A 15,391-nucleotide genomic window follows, 5' to 3' on the forward strand; every position below is an offset into this window, starting at 1 on the left:
GACTGAGCTTGCTCATGTTGCTTGGACCCGGCTTCAAAGGGTGGCTGGTGTCACCCATGTGTGACCCCGGACTGCCCAGTCACCAGTGCATTGATCAATCCCCAGGGTGAGGTGGGCACAGGAGCAGAGGGGGCAGTGAACCTCACAGAACGACCACCCCAGGTCACCTATGTCTCCAGAATCCCCGCCTGAACATGTTGTGTCAACAGCCCCAAGTCAGGGCCGTTTGTGTGGGAATAAGACACCACCGGCTTGGGCTAAACACATCACCTGACTGGCCACTGCCCCCACTGCTGTCCTAAAAACCCCTGGGTCTCCCCTCCCATGACCTTCAGCAGCAGGGAGAAGTGGGGGACTCTGCTCTCACTTTACTGACTGAGGAATTTTCTGAAAACACCTCCACCCGCTGCTCTTGGCCTAGCCAGCCCCTCACCCCCTTTCCCAGAGCCAGTTGAGTCTCCCAGCCTCTGCCCCCCACTCAGGTGTGGTGCCTCAAGGTGGACTGCCTGCCTTCTCCAGATGTGTCCTGGGGTCTGTTCTGTCCTCCCAGGACTTTTCTCTTGCCACCCTTGATCTCTGTCCTGAGCCCAGGAGAGCAGAGCCACTGGCATCTGCTAGACATTAGGGGGAGGGGGATTTTTTTTCTATAGCACCCCCTTCCTTATCCCCAAAACACTGCAGTTTGGAGAGGATTTTTATTTTTTAACTATTTTCCAATTAATTTATTGGACAGAGACAAATTGAGAGGGAAGGGGAAGAGAGGGAGACACACCTGCAGCCCTGCTTCACTTGCAAATCTTTCCCCCTGCAGGTGGGGATTAGGGACTTGAACCCAGGTATTCTACCAGATGTGCCACCACCTGGTCCCTGGAGGGCAGCTTAAAAGCACTGGAGCTGGGGGTGGGTAGGCGGTAGCGCAGCAGGTTAAGTGCACATGGCACGAAGCACAAGGACTGGCGCAAGGATCCCAGTTTGAGCCCCTAGTTCCCCACCTGCAGGGGGTTCATTTTACAAGTGGTGAAGCAGGTCTGCAGGTGTCTATCTTTCTCTCCCCCTCTGTCCTATCCACAAACAACAGCAGCAATAACAAGGGCAACAACAACAAAAAAAGGTGGCCTCCAGGAGCAGTGGATTCTAGTGCAGGTACTGAACCCCAGTAATAACCCTGGAGCTGCAGAACCTCTGTGAGCTTCTGTCATGCCTGTTGGTTCCGGGTCTCTCCTCACTTTGGGGTCCCCTCCCCTGCCTCCCATCACTCTGCCCCACATGGGCCCTAGCCAGCTCGCCTCAGAACTGGGTGACCAGTCAGATACCAAGGCAGAGTCACTGCATGGGCGGAGTCTGGGACAGCAGCGGCCCTGCCTTCTCCACCCGCCCCCTCCCCAGTATCCCCTCCTCCTAGCATGGCCCAGCCCAGCCACCTCTACCTTTGACCTCCCTTCAGGCAGGCAGCAAAGGGAAATGCCCCTGGCCTGTCAGAAAAAAACCCAAATGACACCACCCCCCTCTTCACCCCAGGGTGGCTCTGCCTGGCAGTTGCAGATTGGAACCCTGCTTCATGTGTGACAGAGGAGCTGGAGGGACTAGGGTGTCCCCCACCAGGCTTCCAAGTCCTGCCCCTCCCTGACACAGCTCTGCAGGAGTCTGCCCCCAGAACCCCTCAAAGGGCTCAGTCCCCTCCACATGGGTGCCTGGGAGAGGTGGAGAGAGCTGAAGGGCCACAAGGCCACTGTCATCCTCCCCCCCCCCCAAGATTGACAGTGCAGATAGAGGGGCACTTGGCCTGGGGGCTTAGCAGGTGAGCCCTCGGGTTACAGAAGGGGTTCTCACCCAGCAGAGCTCTGCCATCTCCCGTCCCTGGGTAGGCACTAGCGTTACCAGGGCAGTGGGCCAAAAGAAGCCTTGACTGTGGAGGCCAAGGGCATCGCTGCTGCGGGGGCGGCTGACAGGGCCGGCTGTGTGTCAGCAGAATCACCCTGCCTGGTGCCCCCAACTCTAGCAGGAGGCACCATGGGGCATGAGCATCTCAGCCCATTCCAGGCCCTCGACACTGGAGGCCACATAGGGGCTTCACTAGGGTCCTGCCCCCCACATGGTGGCAGCTGCCTGACTGGCACCACCCAGGAGGTACCAGCTGTAGGTGGGGGGGGCGCTGGCTGCCCAGCAGACATTCTGCACACTCCCAGCTTTCCTGGTATAGCGGCTCACAACTGACCCCCTGCCTTCCAGACCCGAAGTGGGGGCTCCCAGCACAGGCTACCTGGCCTTCACTCCTCCCCAAAATCTTTCTAGCTGGGGACACAACTGTCCCCCATAATTAGTGTCTTACTGGCCATCCCCATGTCTGCTAAAGGGCCTTGCAGAGCGGACTGAGCAGCATCAAGACCAGCACCGCGTAGGTGGTCCTGGGGGGAGGTGGGGGAGAGAGTGTAAAGGACTCTGAACCCCAAGCCCATCTCAGACCTCTCAAGACATAAGGGCTGGGGTCAGGCGGTAGCGCACCTGGCTAAGCACGCACATTACAGTGTGTAAGGACCCTGGTTCAAGCCCCTGGTCCCCACCTGCAAGGGGAAAGCTTCACAAGTGGTGAAGCAGGGCTGCAAGTGTCTCTTTCCCTCTCTCTCTCCCCTCTCAATTTTTTTCATCTCTATGCAATAATAAATAAAAATATTTTTAAAAGATGGAGTTGGGCGGTAGTGCAGCAGGTTAAGCGTATGTGGCGCAAAGCGCAAGGACCAGCGGAAGGATCCCGGTTTGAGCTCCCAGCTCCCCACCTGCAGGGGAGTCGCTTCACAGGCGGTGAAGCAGGTCTGCAGGTGTCTATCTTTCTCTCCCCAACCCCACCCACACCCACACCCACACCCCCGGTCTCCTCTCTCTGTTTTGTTGTCCTACCCAACAATGACATCAATAACAATAACTACAACAATAAAATAAGGGCAACAAAAGGGAATATATATATATATATATATATATGTATGGCAAAGGGCAGAGGGTGTGGCGGCCATAGCGCCCCACCCCCCTCCGGCCAGGCAAGGCTAGGGCCCCATAGAGAGCCGCCTCTGTCCCAGGATGATCTGTGACCACAGAAGCCTGAGCCCAGCCCAGGGCCCCTCCCAATCCCCTTCCTACATCCCCCAAAGCGGACACGCGACGCGCAGCTCCTCCCAGGTCGGGGAAAGGCGGTGTCCAGGGCCGGCCCCCAAGGGAAGAGGCGCTGGACACTGGGGGGGGTGGGGGGGTGGCGGCAGACACACCCCCTGTTCCCGCCCCTGCAGCCGCCCATCCGAAGGCACAGGGCGGAGTGCGGGACCTAGATTCAAACTCGGGTCCGCGGCAGGGCGGCCAGAGCCCGGGGCGCGCAGGCTGCAGGCCGCGGGGTGGGGATCCAGACGGCAGCCTCCCTTTCGCGGCCCCCATGAAGCCGGCGAGCCCACAGCCCGAGCCACCCCCCGGGGCCTGCCCAGCCGCCGTGCGCCTTTGCGGCCACCTGCGCAAACCCGCGTCGCAGAGCCGCCGCTTCTTTGTGCTGCACGCCGCGCCGCCGCGCCTGGACCGCTACCGCAGCGAGGGCGCCTTCCGCACTGGCCACGCGCCCCCGCAGCGCAGCGTCAGCCTGGCGGGCGCGTGCACCGTGAGCAAGCGCGTGGACGCGCGCCGCCGCCCGCTCTTCGTCGTCTACACCCGCGAGCGCAGCCTGGGCGCCGTGGCCGCCAGCGAGGCGGAGCAGCAAGCGTGGTACAGCGCACTGCTCGAGGTGCGCGCCGCCGCCGCCGCCGCGGGTGAGGCCCCAGTGCAGCCCCCTGGGCGCGCCCCCGGGGATGTGGAGGCGGCGGGGTGACTCCCCACTGTCTCCACAGGGCCCGGTCCCCCCGACGACCCCTGCACCTGGCTCGCCGCCCGGGCGCAGGACGTGTGGCCAGTGACACTGCAGCCCAAGGGGCTGGGACGCGCGCGGGGCCTGGGCGGCGGCTACCAGCTGTGCCTGGGCCCCGGGGTGCTCAGCCTGCTCCGCAAGCCCCGCCGGGCACTCCGGGCACCCCGCGCCCCGCCCGCCCTGCGCCTGCCGCTACTCAGCGTGCGCCGCTGCGGCCACGCCGATGACTTTTTCTTCCTGGAGCTCGGCCGATCGGCGCCCACAGGCCCCGGGGAGCTGTGGCTGCAGGCGCCCGACACCGCGGTGGCCCGGAGCATCCACGAGGCGGTGCTGGCCGCCATGAGACGGCTCGGGGACCCGGGGGCCCGCGTGGAGCCAGCGCCCAGGGACCCGCCGGTCGGCAGCGCCAGGCCCGCCGTCCCCGCACCGGACGAGGCCCGGGTCTCCTCTCGGCCGAGTGGCCGCAGCCGTCGAAGAGCTTCGGGCGAGTCAGCAGCGCTCCCGGCCTCCATCTCCATGGGCACGGGGAGCGACTATGAGCCCATGGGAGGGGGCGGCGAGGCGGCTGGCTACATGGTGATGGCGCCCCCGGGATCCCGGGAACCCGAATACGAGCCCATGAGCCTCTTCCCGTCAGGGGCCCCCTCCAGCTGCCTGCCGCGCTCCCACAGGGATGGGGCGGGGGCCAGCCAGGGACCCGAGGGGCCAGCCGGGGAGTACGTGTGCCTCCGCCGTGCGCCCGGCGGCCGCCTCAACTACATCGACCTGGAGCTGGTGCCGCCGCTGGAGGCGCGGGGCGGCGCCCGGGGGGGCTGCGCTGGGAGCGCGCACAGCTACGCGCACCTGGACTTTCAGAGCCTCAGGGAAGCGCGGGTGAGCACGCCCGGCGCCCCGCACCCTCCAGCGCCTGGGCAATTGGGGCGGGGGGGGGGGGGGGTGTGTGTGTTCCTGCAGGAAGCTATTCTTTGAAGAAAGAACAGCGCCTCCTCAGCGAGTCCTTGCTCCTGTCCCCTCAGAGTCTCCGCAGCCGCCCCTGACCCCACCCCGCCCTGCCCCGGATGACCGCGCGAGCCCACCGGGACCGGCCCCTCGCCCCGCGCTCCGGAAAGTGTCTCCCCAGCGCGGAAGAACCAAAGCGACCCTCCTCAGAGAGCAGGGCCTGGGCAGGCCCCATGGCACTCGCAACCCCACCCTGTCCCCAGTTGCCCCCTTCCCGCCCCCTCCTCATTAAAGTGCCCGCAGAGGTCTGGAGTGGGGAGTGACCCGCGTGGCCCGAGGGTGAATGAGAGGCACCTGTTTGCAAACTAACGCTTTTACTATTAACAGAATCCTCGCGGGGAAATGCCGGGCCCCCAGAAGGGCTAAGGGGTGTGGGGGTCTCCGGACCCTGGGGGGGAGGGGTCAGTGCCGTGGGGACAGTTCCGGTCGCCACTGGGCCCCGAGTGGTCAGCGCCGCGGTCCGGGGGGCTACGCCTGGGCTCCCCCTGGCTCATCAGCAGGAGGCCAGTGAGGGCGATGAGCTCGGGCCCGGTAAGCCAGGCGAGGGAGCGGCGGCCGGAGACCTGCGGGGGCAGCACGCAGGGGGTGGCGACGGGGGGCGGGAGCAGCAGTCGGAGAGAGCCCCGCGCCTGCGGACAGAAAGGAGGGGCCATGGCTCCTGCCCGGGCGGGGGCTGGGGGGCCGGCCGGAAATGCTCACCTGCTGGGGCGACAGGTACAGGGGCACGCGCTGGCCCGCGGGCAGCAGGGGGTCCAGGAGGAAGTCTTCCCGGCGCAGCGCCGGCAGCGGCGGGGAAAAGGTCTCCCCGGGCATCGAACCCGGGGCGCCCAAGCCCGCACCCGCGTCACAGGGCAGCAGCTCCCGGTTCTCGGGGCCCCTGAGCAAGGCGGGCTCGTACATGGGCCAGAAGGTGGGGTGACACAGGGTCCGGCAGGTGAAGGAGGTGCAGGAAGAGCAGCGCCCCTTGGGGGGGGGCAGGAGCTGTCAGGGCCACTTCCGGCCCCCTCCCCTGCCCCTCCCCCCAGGGCACAGGCACCCCGACTCACCCCCAGCAGCCAAGTTCCGGCTTTAGGCTCGTAGTTGGGGTCCCAGGGTGCCGGCAGGGCCATCCGTGAGGGGGCCACCTCCCAAGCCACCCTGGGGGAGAGGGGGGCTGGGGGCGGCAGGGCCTTGAGCAGGGCGACGTGGCGAGCGCGGCGCGGGGTCTTGGGGCGAGCGCGGCGGGGCCTGCACCTACCTGGGGCTCCGCGGGGCTGCTCCGCGCCCAGGCTGGGCTGCGCCTCGTCGCGGCTCCAGGAGGGGCGCCGGGCCCTCGGGCTGTGGGGGGCGGCACTGAGCGGCGGTGGCCCGCACCCTGCCCCCCGCCCCCCCGCCCCCCCCCCCCGCGCCCTCACCTGTACTCTCGGGGAGACCCCGGCGCCCCCGCAGCGTGCGCTACGCTCCAGGCCGGGCCAGGGCCGCCGCCCGCCGAGGGTCCCGCCTCGTCAGGGGCCTGCTCGTCCCCCGTGCCCCAGCGCCGAGGGGGCCAGGGCTGCATGCCGCGCCCGGGGTGCAGCGGCCCTCGGGGCCCTGCCTTAGGTCAGTAGATGCCGCCTCCCGCCTCCCACCTCCCGCCTCGAGGGCTTCGTCGCGACGCCGCTGGCGCGTTTCCGGGCCACGAGGCGCGCTCCCGCGGGCGCCCCCTGGCGGCGGGAGCAGAACGGGGGCGCGCACGGTCTGTGGCGCAGACACACACACACACACACACACACACCTGCGGGCCGCTGGAGGCGTCGCATCTCTTTATTGCAGGGGCACAGCCCCGCCCCTTTGCCACCCTGACCCGTGGCGCGGGTCCAAGCGTCCAGGGCCGACCCAGCGCCCTCACCAGTCCTCCGCACTGTCTTCTGTCTGGCCCGGCCGGCGGGACCCCACCGGCGCTAAGGCCGCTCCAGCAGCGCATGGACCACAGCAGCAATGTGGGGGAGGCCCCTGCCCGGGGCCCCCTCCTCCTCCAGGATGTGGTGGGGCTGGCACAGGGACTCCTGGGGGGAGGGGCCAGGTTAGGACCCGGGGGGGGGGGGAGGGCACCTTAAGGGAGCCTGGGGGTCACTCACAGCAAGGCCAAGGCCAGGCCATCGGCAGGGGAACAGATGGCAGGGGGCAGATGCGGAGCCTTAGCCTTAGCCTGGGGACACTGAGATGCGAGGAAGCTGCCAGCAGATAACAGGAGGGAGGTGACACAGGGCGGGGGGGGGGGGGGGGGGACCTGTGCCCCGCCCCCCGCCCCCCGCAGGCAGGTGGGGGGGCTGGCACACAGAGCCGGGCGCGCAGCAGACACACACACACACACACAAGCGACCAGTCTGTACAGTTTATACAAGAGACCCAGCCTGGGTCCTGCACCCCTACAAATATAGCGCTCTCTCTACAAAATATAATTTCACCCCACAGCAGGTGGAGCAAGGGCAGAGGGTGGGACACCCCCCCCCCCCGGGAGGCCTGAAGGCATGGGGCAGGCTACAGGAGGGGGCCCAAGGTCAGTGGGGGCTCGCTAGTGTCTTTGGTGGGGGCTGAAGGCACCACGGTGGGGGCAGGTCGCTCAGGAGTCATAAATAGAAATAGGGGGTGGACTTCCGGTCCTAGGAGCCCAGGAGCCGAGTGTAGACGACACAGAGCAGCAGCATGAGGACCACGTAGAAGAGGACGAAGCCGCCCAGACCAGAGGGGGGCCAGAGGGGAGGGGGGGCTCTTCCCCCCACCCGCTCCACAGCCTCCAGGGTGGTCCACAGCCCCCGGGTGGTGCCCTGGAGCAGGTCTGAGGGCGAGCACAGGTCAGCCTGGGGAGGGAGTGGGATAGATGGACAAGGACAGAGGACAGACGTCAGCGCAGGACAGCCTCCCCAGCCCTGCCCCCAAGGTCTGAGCCAGCAGCGCAGCAGCGCAGGGAGGGGACAGCATGCGGGAGGGCGTGAGGCTTCCTTCAGGGAGCAGCCCCCCACCCTGTAACTGCGCAAGCCGACCTGACTGTGCAAAGTGCCCACCAGGCCGCCCTCCACAGGAGATGAGACCAAGCCGGCTCCAGAGAACAACCCCTACCTCCGGCACCCCCATTTTTCGACAGGCTTCTAAGAAACTCTCCACATTCTTCCTCGACTTGAGAGCACTGAGTTTTGGCTGCGTGGAGAGGGAGATGGAAGTAAGGGGAGACCCCAAGTGTGTGTTGGGGGGGCCATCTGTCCCAAACTTCTGCCCTGGGCACTGACCACAGCAGGAGAGGGCACGTGGATGAAGGGCACAGAGCGGGGCCGCAGCTGGTTGGCTAGCTGACAGAGGACGACCCCGCTGGCCAGAGCCTCGCCCAGGTCCTCAGGCAGGGGTCGCTGCAGGCGAGACTCCAGGACCTGGGAGCAGAGTGGGTGTGGCAGGGTCAGCCTGTACCCTCATGGACTGCCCCCCTCAGCAGAAGCACCAGGGTGGGTGGGGCTCTACCTACCTGTCGCAGCTGAGCCATCAGCTCCTTCTCGTCCAGAAGCTGGGGGGGGCGCCTGGCTCGGGGGGCCGCATCTGGGGAGGAAGGGCCTGGAGAAGGTAGAGGAGGAGAGTGTGGGCTGTCTGTCCCCTCCCCCGGGCTGGGTGGTAGTGGCTGGCACCCATATCTCCGGCCTCCTGGGGGATTTTCCACACAAAGAGCCAATAGATCCAGAGAGGCAGGGCAGGAGGGGCAGTAGAGGCCCAGGGGTGAGTGGGGTGCATAGGCAGAGGCGGGGGTGGGGGAGGGTGGAGGCACCTGAACCGCTCTGGGAGGCGGATCGGAACAGGAAGCTGTTTGGTCTCTGGATGGAGCCGAGTGGCCGGGGAGTGGGTGCTGACACTGTGGGACCAGAGGGAAGGGCACAGTGAGAGAGACCCGCCCTTGGGACCCCTACCCCCAGACCCCCAGGCCCCTTGTCCCACCTGGTACAGCTGCAGGGAGGGGCTCCCGGGGGGCAGGGGTGGAGGTGGGGGCTCCCTGCCCCCCGGGAGCCCCCAGCTGGGTGACAGTAGACTTTGCAGTGGTGCTGCTGAGGAGAGAAAGGGAGGAAGCTGAGGGGCTGAGGGAGAGGAGGTGAGGGGGGGCAGGGGCCTCAGTCCCAGGGACACCTACTTGGAGGGGGACTGAACAGAAGTGACAGTGGCCCTGTTCCCCAGCTTCAGTGAACTAGAAACAGTCAAGAAGACAGGGTCATCAGGGACAGGTAAGGAGCCTCTGCCACCGCTGAGGAATCCACCGCCCTGAGTCCCACCTGTCCTTCCGGGGGGCTCCCCACATGCCAGTCTGCTGTTGCTGCTGCTGCCGCCGCTCACGCTCCTGCCACAGCTGCAAGGTGTCGGGGCGCCGCCGCTCCTCCCCTGCCAGCTCCTCCCGCCTGAAGGGTGAGGAGCAGAGAGGTCAGGGCAGGGGGTGTCTGGGGAGAGGGGTTGCTCAGGGGGTGCTGGGATACCTGCTGCCTGGTGCCCGCTCCCCATCCTCCACCACAGAGCTTGATTCTGGGGGCCGCTGCTCCTGAGAACCGAAGAGCAGAGGGTTGAGGGGGTATCCTCCCCCAGCCCCCCAGCCCCTCCCTCCTGCCACCTCACCTCGGCAGCACCTCGCTCCTCATCCTCCCCAGGCACCTGGCCGTCGACGTAGTCGATCTGCTCGGGGTCCCCGTCAGCTGGAGAAGCCGGGTGTGTCAGCAGACAGGTGAGGCCCTTCAGCTGGCTGCCAGCCCCCCCCCCCCACTCACCTAAGCTGTCCTCCTTCCGTTCCCGGGGCCCCCGAGGCTCCCGGGCCAGCTCTGATATCCGGAAGGACAGCTCAGAAAACTCATCAGTTGACTGTCCATGGAGACACAAAGCAGACATGGGGCGATGGGGGAAACTGGAGTCAGAGCACGGGACCTGCCTTAGGCCCAGACATCCCTGACACCACACAGAAGACCTCCTTCTCCCACGAAACTAAATGCTAATGGAGAAATGCCGAGCCATGCATACCCCCCACACGTCCCTCAGCAGGATAGTGTGGGACTGCGGACCCCAGGTTCAGTCCCCTCCCAAGTAGCAAATATGCCAAAGCTGAACAGTCTCTGGTCTCTCATAATAAACCAACCCTAAAAGAAAGACAGCAGCCCTCACCTCATTTCCAGACCACCTCTTGCTGCCGCTGTCAACACTGTGGAAGCCGGAGTCCAGCCCGCCGTCATACCGCCGTCCCGGGAATAAGTCCTCAGCCGGGCTGCCAGGCACACGGGTCAGTGCCCACAGGGCAGTGCCTTCCTCCCCAAGACCCTGGGCCAGGAAGGGGTGCTGGGGACCCAGGGGCTTCCTTTGTCTCCCCTGGGACTTACCAGGGACTGAAACTTGGGGGGCGGGAAGGGGCCAGATCCCCTAGGGAGGCCCCCCCACGCCGCCCGGCCTCGGTTGACAAGTACTTGAAGATGTGAAGCTTCCCCTTCAGGCAGATCTGGGTGTGAGGGGGGCAATTAGGGGAGGGGCAGGAAGGGGGCACCCTACCCTGCTCAGCTATCTGGGGCCTTGCCCCTGCCAGGCACCCTCTCACCTGGGCGGGTGGGCTCTGCAGGGGGTTGCTGTCCAGCAGGACGACCTGCAGATGCCTGAGGCGGCAGAAGGAGACTGGGATGCGGGACACTCGGTTACAGGAGAAGTCCAGGCGGACAAGAGGGAGGTCCCCTAGTGCTGAGGGGGGGGTTTGGCAAGTCAGGGGGTCCTTAGCTGGGGCTACACTGGCCAGTCAGCCTCTGCACTCTGGCTGAGGGCCCCTGGAGTGCCTGCCCTGCCCTGCCCCATCCACCCTGCCCACTGTGCTGCCAGCCATTATCCCCAAGCTGACAGCGACCCTGCTCCAGAGCCTTCCTGCAGTGGGTAGGCGAGGCTGTACAGGTGGGAGTGGCTGCCGTTCCCGCATGCCCAGGGCACTCTGCCCGCTCCAGCCTTGCCCCAGGCATTCTCTTCATTTTTCCCTCAAACAGTGCAGGGAAGACTCCGCATACCACCCCAGATCATGCAGCATGCCCCGCCTGCAGTGCTGGCGTGTGCACCCAGGGAGGCGTGGGCTCTCACAGGCGAGCGTCTCCCAGCTCTGGCATCCCCTGCTTGGCCCAGAGTCTCGAATGCCACTCTGTCTCAAGGCCAGACTTCCAGCTCTCATTCCTGAGTCTCTTGAACTGTCAGGGCACTCCTATGAATGGCCCCCCACTTCCCCTGAGTGGGGCTCAGACACTCTCGCCTAGGCAGAGCCCCTCCCCCCGCATGCCCTCGTCTTGACACGAGCCCATCTGTTACTCCCCTCCACTGTCAGTTCTGCTTCTCAGCACAAACACCTCTTCCCTTAGCTGAAGAATACAACTTTCCCCCCAATTCTTTGTCACCCTGCATATTTTCCTAGTAGGGTTCACCTCCCATCTCAACCGGCCTGGCATCATCCTGCCTTGCCTTTCTGACCTACCTCAGCCTGACAGCGACTCCCCCAGCCCCGGCAGGAAGATGGAAGATGTATACCCCCAGGTTCCTGCCCACCTGGGGTGCCGGCTTCTCAAATTCCTCCCTAGTCGGTAGCTCTGAAGGATCCAGTTTCTCCCTGCACTTTTCCTCTGTTTGTCTCGCCCCTATTAAGCCATTAAATCTGAGGAGCTGGCCAGGGTCTGGGTGACATCACTCCGGCCACCTGGCCCCACCCACAGTTCGCCGAGCACTCAGAACCCTGAGGAAGAGGAGGTGCACTGTTGGCACAGAGGCATCAGATGTCAGCACCTCAGTTACTTCTTCAGACCAGGCTGCGGGCCCCAGAGGAGTCACAGAGGAGCTGAACAGGCCATCCTGTGATGGGGTGGGGGTGGGGGGAGCCCTCCCCCATTCCCCTTCCTCTAAACTCCAGCTACAAACCCAGCCTCTACTTCTCAGTCTCTGTAACTCTTTTGAACTCCCAAGAGACTCTGGAAAGAGCAGATGAAACCCTGTCCAGCCTATCTCCTGAGCAAGCCCTAGGCATAAAGCTGTCACTGCCCCCCGCCCTACCCCCCCAGCCATCTGAGGCTTCTAGGAGGTGGACACACCCTCTCCCTCCTCACCATCAGGCAGGGCGCTGAGCTGGTTTCTTCGCACATTGAGGTCCCGAAGGGCAGGGAGGCTGCACAGCTCCACTGGAAGGGCCTGCAGCTCGTTGCTGCTCACGTCCTGGGAGCAGAGTGGGGGGAAGAGGAGCAGGAGCTGAGCACAGGCTATCCTGGCCCCACACCCAGCCCCGAGCTCCACTGCCCCAGGCTTGTCCTCACAAGCTGCCGCAGGCTTCCCAAGGCGCTGATGTCTGGGGGCAGGGTCCCCAGCTTGTTGTTGCTGACGATGAGCACTCGAAGGGGCAGCTGGCAGATGTAGGGGGGCAGTGAGGACAGCTGGTTGCGGCTGTGTGTGGGGGGGTGGAAAGTGGATTCACTCGAGTGGGCAACCGGAGAGCCCACAGCAGGCTCCGCCTCCCCATCCCGACCTGTCCCCACCTGAGGTTGAGGTAGGTGAGTGCTGTGAGGTTCCCCAAGGCTGGGTTCAGGCAGCGCAGGCAGTTGTGGTAGAGGCTCAGGCCCTCTAGGGACACCAGCTGGCACGCGGCCTCGGGCACCTCGGGGAACCGGTTTCGGGACAGATCTAGGGGAGGCAAGTGAGGGAGGCTGTGAGCGGCCGGGGCTGGACAGCAAGACCAGCAGGACCCAGCTGCCACCTGCCTGCAGAGCCAGAGTAGAACCCCGCTCGACTGGAACACCCCGTGCCTGAAGTCAAGGCCTGGGGCCAGTGCACAAGCGGTACAAGAGGCCAAGGTGGGGTTGGGGGTGGAGCTCCAAGGCACACGGGGCGGGTGGTGCACTGGGGGTCTGCAGCCCCTGGGCTCTTGGCAGCCTGGCTGCATGCTGGTCACCAAGTCAGGTCCCGGGGACCAGGTGTCAGGGACTTCAAAGGAAGGAGGGTGGGCCCTGTGCTAAAGCCCCTGCAGCCCCACCCATCTCCCCCCATTTCCACTGGGGGCCCAGCTCCCACAGGGGGCTTTGCCACCACCTCCTTAGCTCATGGGTGGCTCATCCTCCCAGTCCAAGGAGTCAGGCCTTGGAGTCCCCACCCATCCTCGGCCCTCAGGAAGCCTGGTTTCTGCTTCCTCAGCCCAGCCCCAGCCTGTGGGGGAAGTCTTGGGGAGCAGCACCTGGAGGAGCAGCAGCTAGGGAGGCCCCAGGAGGGAGGTGCAGAAAACCCAGGGGAAGGCAACAGGTACAACCCCCACCCCCCTGAAATGAGTGTGGTGACAGGAAGTGCAGAAGCAAGATGGCCCTTTGGGTCTAGGTCTGTGTTCACCAGGGCAGAGGGCAGTCTGCAGGCTGGAGGACCGGCTTGGCTCACAGAAGACCCCACACAGAATGGCTGCCCAGGAGGGAGCACCTGTGAGCCCTGCGCTTGCAGCCTACCTGCCTGGGGCTCAGCAGGCATAGGTGTGGGGGCAGGCTGGGTGCTGAGCAGGGCTGCAGAAAGGGGCACGGCTAGAAGAGGCAGGGCACAGGAGAGACAGGATGTGGTCTGGGAGAGAGCGAGTGAGAGAGCAGCGGCACTTCTCCTTAAGAGGGCCCCTCCCCCAGCTCAGAAGTCCTCCCAGGCAGGACAGGATGGGGTGCACCAGCTGTGGGGAGCCCTGTTGTGGGTGGGGAGTCCTGCCTTGGGAAGCACAGACCCCAGCCAGGGGAGAGGCAGGAGAGGGTGCCTGCAGAGCGGGTGCGGGCAGTCTGGGTGGGCGGGCTGAGGGTGTGGAGGGCAGGGTGGCCACTTCCCCTTAGCCGCCCAGCTGGGGAAAGGGGCCTGGGAGCTGCCAGGACTCGGTAGGGAGCAGGCCCCTGGGGGGAATGCGGGAGCTGGGCGCGGCCTAGGGGTAGCTGAGAGTTCTCCCCCTGCGGCCACTGCAGACATTCGGCTGCCTGGGAAGTAAAGGATAACATTTGGTCTTTGTCAAAAAACAAGCCGGGGGAGGGGCATGGGAACAGAAGGCGAGTGTCCGCAGCTGCTGGGGTCAATCTGGAGCTGGGCTGCGGTGGCTGCGGGAGGCAGACGGACAGAGGGACAGGAAGGAGTCCTCCAGACTTGCCCAGCCGCCCAGGGCCAGGGAGAGGCCTAGATGCCCACCCAGCTGTCCCCATGGCAGCAGCTCTCTCTAGGCGTGGCCGCGGGGGGCACCCTCACCAGCCAGGCCAGGGTGGGGCTCGAGTAAAGGGGCTGCACTGTCAGGAGCCCCGCTCCCCAGCTGCCAGCCCCAGGTCAGAGGTCGCCGCCCAAGCAGCTGCAGCCTGACTCACCTGTCACAGCGAGTCCCCCCCACACCCCAACATCACGGGCTCCCATGGATAGGGGTGGAGGGTGGCAGGACCGTGACTTCCCGGCTAGGAAAGCAAACACCGAGGGGAACCCGAGGGTCCCCCTGAGGCCACCACAATGGGGGAAGTTGGGCGAGGACCCAGGGTCCCCAGGGCTGGCAGGGCGAAAGCCCCGGACCTCAGGGTGCGCAGAGCAAGCAGAGGAGTCCTGCTGGCTGCGAGGGGCGCGTCCCTGAGGATGGGGGTCTGCTCGGATTTCGGTCCTCGGGAGGAAGAGTCCGGGATCCAGGGGAGAGAGGGAGAACCAGGAGCCCATATTCTGGGGCGAGAAGTTGGGGAGAGGGACCAGGTTCAGGAAGCTAGGCTGCAGTTTATGCAAATAAGCCGCCCAGGTGAGGGGCGGGGCCTTACAGCAGGTGCGGATATATGCAAACCAAGGGGCGCGGAGGATGCTGGGGGAGCTCTCTCCAGGCCGGGCTGGGGGCGCGAGGCATTTGAGGGGACGAGTCATGCCTCCCCATTTCGAGAGTCCTCCGGGTGGCGGGGGAAGCCAAGGGCTTATGCAGATCAGGGAGATCGGGACCCCGAGAGGCAGGTGACAGGGCCTGGCGGGGGAGGGGCAGTGGGTGTGGTTATGGAAATGAGGGTGGGCCCCGCGCACTCACCAGCCTGGGTGATGTCTGACAGGTCGTAGCTGCGGGCCGCGCCCCGAGGGAAGTGCTTCAGGCGCCGGTTGGACAGGTTCAGGGTCCCGGTGGCCACGGCCTCCTCCAGGGCCCGCTCGGCACTGCGGCTCCCGGGCAGGCCCAAGGTTCCCGGCACGGCGCTGGTGGGCGCCGCCTCCTCGCTCCCGGCAGCGAGGGGGCCCGCTACAGCCGCCGCCATCCGCTCCCGGCGGCTCCCGCTGCCTGACTGACGGGCCCGGGCGGCCCTCCAGACCCCTCCCCGCCTCGCAGCCGCCGTAGTCGCGTCCGGGAGGAGGAGGCGGGCCCCTGGAGGCGACAGACCAATCCTGCCCAGAGGACGCGCCAGCAGTGGCTAATCAGAACGCGTCAAGGGGGCGGGGACTCCGGCGCTGGATCGGGGAGGGAGAAGGGAGGGGGACTGGCAGAAAGCGCTCGTCAACGGCCGGCGCTGCAGGTCGGCCCGCCCCACGTAG

The 15,391-nt window shown here is 65.6% G+C and overlaps 3 protein-coding genes across 8 annotated transcripts; 1 reads left to right on the top strand and 2 right to left on the bottom strand.

Annotated features, from left to right (window-relative positions):
• Positions 1–3,314: 3,314 nt before the first annotated feature.
• Positions 3,315–4,846, top strand: LOC103124145 (insulin receptor substrate 1-like). Its single transcript, XM_007534837.2, is given in 2 exon segments — positions 3,315–3,778; positions 3,830–4,846. Coding segments are annotated over 2 exon segments (1,377 nt in total). The 5' UTR covers positions 3,315–3,418.
• A 327-nt stretch (positions 4,847–5,173) lies between these two features.
• SAP25 (Sin3A associated protein 25) lies at positions 5,174–6,551 on the bottom strand. 3 transcript variants are annotated; one of them, XM_060173412.1, is made up of 5 exons: positions 6,271–6,551; positions 6,114–6,193; positions 5,923–6,029; positions 5,576–5,839; positions 5,174–5,505 (listed from the first exon to the last, which is right to left on the bottom strand). In XM_060173412.1, exons 1-5 carry the CDS (start codon positions 6,411–6,413, stop codon positions 5,239–5,241), a joined length of 861 nt encoding a protein of 286 aa, XP_060029395.1. In that variant the 5' UTR covers positions 6,414–6,551; the 3' UTR covers positions 5,174–5,238. The 3 variants fall into 3 exon arrangements, with proteins under 3 accessions (XP_060029395.1, XP_060029394.1, XP_060029393.1); XM_060173411.1 differs by having other exon boundaries at positions 5,174–5,439; positions 5,923–6,193; XM_060173410.1 differs by having other exon boundaries at positions 5,923–6,193.
• An 89-nt stretch (positions 6,552–6,640) lies between these two features.
• LRCH4 (leucine rich repeats and calponin homology domain containing 4) lies at positions 6,641–15,191 on the bottom strand. Of its 4 annotated transcripts, none has more exons than XM_016193304.2 (18): positions 14,898–15,190; positions 12,388–12,532; positions 12,169–12,295; positions 11,965–12,070; positions 10,437–10,573; positions 10,225–10,340; positions 10,013–10,112; positions 9,625–9,715; positions 9,476–9,552; positions 9,340–9,401; positions 9,142–9,264; positions 9,003–9,056; positions 8,813–8,919; positions 8,646–8,729; positions 8,352–8,437; positions 8,122–8,259; positions 7,955–8,032; positions 6,641–6,900 (listed from the first exon to the last, which is right to left on the bottom strand). In XM_016193304.2, exons 1-18 carry the CDS (start codon positions 15,115–15,117, stop codon positions 6,796–6,798), a joined length of 1,956 nt encoding a protein of 651 aa, XP_016048790.1. In that variant the 5' UTR covers positions 15,118–15,190; the 3' UTR covers positions 6,641–6,795. The 4 variants fall into 4 exon arrangements, with proteins under 4 accessions (XP_016048790.1, XP_060029391.1, XP_007534897.1 ...); XM_060173408.1 differs by lacking the exon at positions 6,641–6,900 and adding an exon at positions 7,216–7,695 and having other exon boundaries at positions 8,813–8,916; positions 14,898–15,191; XM_007534835.3 differs by lacking the exon at positions 6,641–6,900 and adding an exon at positions 7,216–7,695.
• Positions 15,192–15,391: the final 200 nt, after the last annotated feature.

Source organism: Erinaceus europaeus, chromosome 15 (assembly GCF_950295315.1).
Source record: "Erinaceus europaeus chromosome 15, mEriEur2.1, whole genome shotgun sequence".
In the NCBI taxonomy this organism is placed as follows: Eukaryota; Metazoa; Chordata; class Mammalia; order Eulipotyphla; family Erinaceidae; genus Erinaceus; species Erinaceus europaeus.

Excerpts from the sequence above, each read along its gene's own strand:
- SAP25 (XM_060173410.1), bottom strand. The coding sequence starts at position 6,413 with ATGCAGCCCTGGCCCCCTCGGCGCTGGGGCACGGGGGACGAGCAGGCC. Across the intron at positions 5,840-5,922 it reads CCGGAACTTGGCTGCTGGGG|GGGCGCTGCTCTTCCTGCAC; the intron begins GTGAGTCGGGGT and ends CCCCCCCCCAAG. Across the intron at positions 5,506-5,575 it reads TGTACCTGTCGCCCCAGCAG|GCGCGGGGCTCTCTCCGACT; the intron begins GTGAGCATTTCC and ends TTCTGTCCGCAG.
- LRCH4 (XM_007534835.3), bottom strand. The coding sequence starts at position 15,117 with ATGGCGGCGGCTGTAGCGGGCCCCCTCGCTGCCGGGAGCGAGGAGGCG. Across the intron at positions 12,071-12,168 it reads TGGGAAGCCTGCGGCAGCTT|GACGTGAGCAGCAACGAGCT; the intron begins GTGAGGACAAGC and ends CTCTGCTCCCAG. Across the intron at positions 10,574-11,964 it reads GCTCAGCGCCCTGCCTGATG|CACTAGGGGACCTCCCTCTT; the intron begins GTGAGGAGGGAG and ends CCCCCCCCTCAG.